The sequence below is a fragment of the Rattus rattus genome, chromosome 10 (assembly GCF_011064425.1).
Source record: "Rattus rattus isolate New Zealand chromosome 10, Rrattus_CSIRO_v1, whole genome shotgun sequence".
Lineage (NCBI taxonomy): Eukaryota > Metazoa > Chordata > Mammalia > Rodentia > Muridae > Rattus > Rattus rattus.
In genome coordinates, this window is record NC_046163.1 from 61,257,638 (window position 1) to 61,264,339 (window position 6,702).

Here is a 6,702-nt window from a genome sequence, read left to right on the forward strand (position 1 = left end):
GTGCTGATGACGAATCCTCTGAACTTTATATTCTAGCCCCATTTTTCCTGTAAATCCTGGGAGTGGGGTGTATGATGCGTGGTGCAGTGGGTTTTGCTTCTGTCTGAGATAAGGTCTGACTGTGTAGAGTCTTCACCTCCATCTCCCAGGTTCTGGGATTACAGGCACGCACCACCCCACCGAGCCACAGTGCAATGACTTAAACTATCAGCTGTTTTGAATGGGAGTTCATGGTGAGGGGAGGACCGAACCCAGGACCTCGTGCATGCTGGTCCAATGCTCTACCGCTACGCACATGTCACCAGAGACTCCTAACTGTGGAAGTAACTTACGTGTTTCTTTTGATCATCTGGATAGTGATTTATGATTGACCCCGGAGTTTAGCCTGCCTCTCTTCCTTTCCTCTCTCTCCTCTAGGCAACCACAAGATGGCGGACTCCTCTGATGGACTTTGAAAGGATTTCCTGAGGGTTAGATCCCAATCCCTCAGCCTGGAAAAAAAAAAAAAGCAGGTGGCCATAGCTCTCATGCCTCTTTTGGGCTCTTCAGCCTTGTGTTCAGGACCTTGCTCCCCTCTGGGCTCAACCACTTAGTGGGCGTGGCTTGGGGGTCACGTGATCTTCTGTGGTTTGTCTCTCCCTGGTGCCCACACTACTCAGCGCCCACCTCTTGCTTTGTGAACCTTGGCTGCCGGGTGCTCACCTTCAGTTACGCTTGCCTCGTTGCTGTCGGATGTACTTACTTCCACACATTTGAGCTTCTGCCTCTCATTTCAGAACAAATGCTTGCCCGGCGCCCACACCTTCAACGTAAGCCTCTCCAGGCACCTCATCTCACTGCGTACCTGGTTCCCCTGCTCACCGGTCCTGCCAGCCATTTCAACCAGAGATCTGCCTCAGAGGTAAAAGTGGAATTATTCCATTCTCCTATACACCTTAAAGACACAAGTGTGCATGATACCTTTAGACTAGAGCGTGAGCCCAAAGAGGTTTGTTTACGGTCTACTTGTTCAGCTGATTTCACTTTGCTTACTTTCATGTTAGCTTGGCCTGTGGTCTGGACACCGAAATATCTTGAGATATATGCTATTTAGGCCTATCACTCATTACCAGAAGAAATTCAAGGTCATCTAGTTCAGTGGCCATACCTGGGTTTCAACACTGATCCCAGCAAAAGTCAGAACTGAAATGAAGAAATGTAACTGTGCTTCCCCCAAGCTGGCACTGGCATGCTCACGACCCTGAGGGAATTTCTCCACCGGGTTACATAGATGAGAAATCAGCCTGATGTTTGGGTAAAATAACAGGGGCAAAAACCATCAGTGACTTGAGGACCACACTAGCTCTTTCCTGAACCTTCTTGTCACTCAACACCATGTTTATCGTAGAGTCCCTTAAAAACCCTTATTCGTGGAGTCAGCGTGTCTCTGCTCTGTTCCTCTAGAACAGCAGCCAGCAAACTGCAGTCGGGGTTTGGACTGCACAGCCCAACGCATTACCATCTGTCCCTTTACACATTCTGTTTCCACCCCAATCCTGGAACATGAACCATGGAGGTCATTTCCATGTGGACTGAAGGCCCTTCGCACCGTATTGAAACGGGTGGGCCCTGGTGAACTCTGAGTCCGGGCACAGCATTAAGTCTGTGGTGCCAGTTCAGTGAGATGTCCACAAAACTGTCAACAGATCTCCAAAGTACTCAAGACCTCAAAGCCTATGAAGAAGCTGTGCATAGTGTGTCGTGTGTGCCTGTAGCCCCAGCTCTACAGGGAATGGGGCAGGGAGATCCTGAAGGCTTGTTGGCTAGGTGAGCAAGTCAGAACAGTGAGCTTCCAGGTCTGTGAGGGACCCTGTCCTTAAGGCAGAGCGCCCTGGAGGAAGACACCTGACATCTTGCCCTGGACGTGCAAGCAGGCACCTGGCTGTGCACATGCTCACACTCCCCATCGTGTGCAGACACACGCCACAAAAACCAAACCACGTGAGGAGCTCTACAATGGTTGTCTGTGGCCAGGTGGTATGACTGAGCTGAGCACTGTGGCATCCAGGTGTGGGCCATGAGGCTATGCTCATCCATGCTTTGTGGGTCACAGTAGATCCCACTTACCATTGTAAAATGTGAAAGAGGGGGTACATAAAATTTGATGGGAGTTGAGATTTCTATCACCGTTTATTTTCCTCCTTGAGCCCCAAGCCTGGTTTGCTCAATCTCGTCTCCACTGAAGCGCATCTTCAGATTCTTCTCTCTGGGTACCACTCAAAAAGACTTACGCCTCCAGGGTTCTACAGGCTGTGAGAGTCACAGTCCTGGGGATGCTTGCAGAGAGAGAAGGGGCATCACTTAGGACCCATCTCAGTCGCTGCCTCTCATATCATCTCTCTCCTTGTAGATTCTCGCCTGCCGTCTCGACTTGCTTTACCAGTCAGGACTTATATGTGGTGATTACCAGAGCCGTGGGGAACTGATCTGGGGTGGAATGGTGGGTGCACACTTGACCCTGGCAGGTGCAGCAGGGTGATGGTAAGTCTCGGCCGAGCAGACAGGAATCTACAAGGAGAGAGATGGATAGCTGTCTTTAGTTTCTGTTCCATTGCTGTGAAGAGACACCATGACCACAGCAACTTGTAGAAAGTATTTACCTGAGGCTTGCTTACAGCTCCAGGGTCTGTGTCCATTGTCATTGTGGTAAGAAACATGGTGGTGGGTATGGCAGGCCTGGGAGGCATACTTCAGAGCTACATCCTGAACCACAGGCCAAGAGAGACGGACAGAGCCTAGCCTGGAATTTTGAAATCTCGTAGCCCAGTTGCAGTGATCGGCTCCCTTCAATCTATTCCACCTGATCCTAATCCTTTCAAAGAGCTCTACTCCCAGGTCACTAAGCATTTTAAATAGATGCGCCTATGGGGCCATTCCGAAGACATCAGCTCTCTGCCATCCTTGTTAATTCTTTTCTCCTCTTACACAGCACCTGTGCTCGGAGCCTATGCCAGACACATCTGTGAGACACCCTTCGCCGCTGCAGCACACGGAGGGGTGCTGAGTTCCTCACTTCTACGACAAGCGTCAGCGGGTGGGTGTATTTCTACTTTACCTTACACTCTCACACAGTCATGCCTGTCAGGCATGGAGCGGGCGGATAATCCACTCAATTCGGGTGATCAAGTCAGATCCTTTATCAAGATGCATAGAGCGCCCAGTGCCTGTATTACGATCTTGGATCTTTGGGGGGATGGGCTAGAGTCTGGGACAGAACACAGCACAGAAACTGAAGTGTTTATTGTCTGACCATCAGCTAAGATTCTGGGAGCTAGGAATGGGACTGTCTTGGATGAACAGAAGTAAAAATGCCCCTTCTTTATGACTTTTGACGTCCCTCAGCCACTCTGGAATGGATGAACAAACACTGATACGGGTAATACATAGTCTTGTTGCTGCTTGTTGATGCTGGGAGGAAACCTAGGACCTAGCACGTGCTAGGCAAGTACTCTACCACTGGGCTACCTCACCAGCTTGGATGAAATATCCGTGAGGTACTGGTGCCCAGTGTGTAGAGAAGAAAAGCGTGGGTGTGTCAGTTCCACCAAGTCCGCCAACAAGAAGAATGTACCAGCAGAATGTTGGAGCCAGCTGAGCAAAGGGTTCTAAGGGGACAGCACCCTCACCCAGGAGACCCTTCAGCGCTGAGGACCCATGTGCCGAGCCTCAGTCTGTGATGTGGTGTTTTTATTCTCTCTTTTCCCATAGGATCATGGTGTATCAGCTTGACCTTCTCATAGGCGTGGTCTTCATGGCCAGCCCCGTGTTAGAAATGTCTCCCTGCTTCTCCGATGGCCGGATAGCCTTATTCCGAGGTTGTAACCTTACGCAGATTCCCTGGGTCCTCAACACAACTGAGAGGCTCCTACTCAGCTTCAATTACATCAGTACGGTTGTCACCACATCGTTTCCACTCCTGGAGCAGCTCCTGCTACTGGAGCTGGGGACCCAGTATGCTCGCTTGACAATTGGCCAGGAGGCCTTCCGAAACCTGCCCAACCTCAGGATCTTGGACCTGGGCCAGAGCCAGATTGAAGTCTTGAATCCAGACGCTTTTCAGGGACTGCCCCATCTCTTCGAACTTCGGCTGTTTGACTGTGGACTCTCCGATGCTGTATTAAGGGACGCTTACTTCAGAAATCTAAATTCACTAGCTCGCTTAGACCTCTCTGCCAACGAGATTCACAGCCTTCACCTCCACTCTTCATTTCAGGAACTGAGTTCCTTAAGCGATATAAATTTTTCTTTCAACCGATTATTCACTTTATGTGAAGATGAACTCCAGCCTCTCCAGGGCAGAACACTTTCTTTCTTTGGCCTCAAATCGACCAGCCTGTTTAGCAGAGTCTTCGTGGACTGGAACGCATGCAGGAACCCCTTCAGAGGCATAAGGCTAGAGACTCTAGACCTTTCTGAAAATGGCTGGACAGCGGCCATCTTAGGGAACTTCAGCCACACCATCCAGGGAAGCCACATTTCCTCTTTGATTCTTACATACCACATCATGGGTTCTGGCTTTGGCTTCCAGAACATCAAAGATCCCGACCAGAGCACATTTGCCAGCCTGGCCAGGAGTTCGGTGCTACAACTGGACCTTTCACACGGCTATATCTTCTCCTTGAACCCCCGACTGTTTGAGACGCTGAAGGATTTGAAGAAGCTGAACCTTGCCTTCAACAAGATAAACAAGATCAGCGATTACGCGTTTCATGGACTCGACAGCCTACAGATTCTCAATCTATCCTATAATCTTTTGGGAGAACTCTACAATTCCAATTTCTATGGGCTTCCTAGTGTAGCCTACCTTGACCTTCAAAGGAACCACATTGGGATCATTCAGGACCGAACATTCAGATTATTAAAAAAGCTACAAACCTTAGATCTCCGTGACAATGCTCTTAAAACCATTGGTTTTATTCCAAGTGTACAGATGGTCCTCCTGGGTAGCAATAAGCTGACCCATTTGCCACACGTCCGCTTTACCGCCAACTTCATAGAGTTATCTGAAAATGGGCTAGAAAATCTGTCTGACCTCTACTTCCTCCTGCGAATCCCCGGTCTCCAGTTTCTCATCCTAAATCAGAACCGCCTTTCATCCTGCAGCAAGGTGGACTACGCCCCTTCCCAGAACCTGAGCTTAGAACAGCTTTTCCTTGCAGAGAACATGCTACAGCTGGCCTGGGAGACCGGCCTCTGTTGGGATATTTTTAAAGGCCTTTCCCGCCTCCAAATCCTTTACCTGAATAATAACTACCTTAATTTCCTCCCGCCCGGAATATTTAACGGCCTGGTTGCATTACGGATGCTCAGTCTCAGTGCTAACAGGCTAACCATGCTCTCTCCGGGCAGTTTACCTGCTAATTTAGAGATTCTCGACATATCTAGAAATCAGCTTTTCTCTCCCGACCCTGGTTTGTTTTCTTCGCTCCGTGCCTTGGACATAACTCACAATGAGTTCATCTGTGACTGTGAACTTAGCACTTTTATCGTCTGGCTCAACCAAACCAATGTCACCCTGTTCGGTTCTCCTGCAGACGTATATTGCATGTACCCCAATTCACTGCTAGGGGGCTCCCTCTACAACATATCCACCAAAGACTGCGATGAAGAGGAAGCCGTGCGCTCCCTAAACTTTTCCCTTTTCATCCTGTGCACAGTCACTTTGACTCTGTTCCTCGTCATCACCCTCATAGTCACAAAATTCCGGAGGATTTGTTTCCTGTGTTTTAAGACCATCCAGAAACTGATGTTTAAGGGCAAGTTCTGGAATCCGGAACCTGGCGCATACAGATACGACGCCTACTTCTGCTTCAGTAGCAAAGACTTTGAATGGGCACAGAATGCGCTGCTCAAACACCTGGATGCTCAGTACAGTTCCCAAAACAGGCTCAGGCTGTGCTTTGAAGAAAGAGATTTCATTCCGGGGGAAAACCATATCTCCAACATCCAGGCAGCCGTCTGGGGCAGCAGAAAGACGGTATGTCTAGTAAGCAGACACTTCCTTAAGGATGGCTGGTGCCTGGAAGCCTTCAGGTATGCCCAGAGCCGGTGTCTGTCTGACCTCAAGCGTGTTCTCATCGTGGTAGTGGTGGGTTCGCTGCCCCAGTATCAGCTGATGAGACATGAGACCATCAGAGGGTTTCTGCAAAAGCAGCAGTATTTGAGGTGGCCCGAGGACCTCCAGGATGTTGACTGGTTTCTCGATAAACTCTCTGGATGCATACTGAAGGAAGAGAAAGGAAAGAAGAGAAGCAGTCCCATTCAGTTGCGAACCATAAGGACAGTTTCCTAGTGATCGGAAGGAGCATTTTGCAAGCACCGCAAATAGCTCTCTGACTGGACGTGCGTAGCCATTGGGGGTCCTTCCCAGGGGTCGCTTTCTGTCTATGAAAACAACATCGATTTCTTGATTTTCGTGTCAACAGGGTGCTTTGTCCTGGTGACCTCCAAATGGAAAGTAATAGGTCCAGAAAACTGCAGCTGCCTCTAAGGACTCTCACCTGCCATTGATTTCCTCTCAAGCCCAATAACACCATTTCCTCCTATCCTGTTGCCTACTGCCAGCCACCCAGATGGCAAGGGCACCTTGGGAGAAGTTACAGGTGGCTTCATGCTTTCTGTGCTGTTCCGTTCAAAAGCAGGTGGCTTGAGAATCCTGGGGTC

The 6,702-nt window shown here is 49.5% G+C and overlaps 1 protein-coding gene across 1 annotated transcript; it reads left to right on the forward strand.

The window, feature by feature from the left end:
• The first annotated feature begins 755 nt into the window (after positions 1 to 755).
• On the forward strand, positions 756 to 6,449 carry Tlr5 (toll like receptor 5). The gene is made up of 2 exons (XM_032915273.1): positions 756 to 901; positions 2,969 to 6,449. The coding sequence occupies exon 2, from the start codon at positions 3,716 to 3,718 to the stop codon at positions 6,329 to 6,331; it is 2,616 nt and encodes an 871-aa protein (XP_032771164.1). The 5' UTR covers positions 756 to 901; positions 2,969 to 3,715; the 3' UTR covers positions 6,332 to 6,449.
• The last annotated feature ends 253 nt before the right edge of the window (positions 6,450 to 6,702 follow it).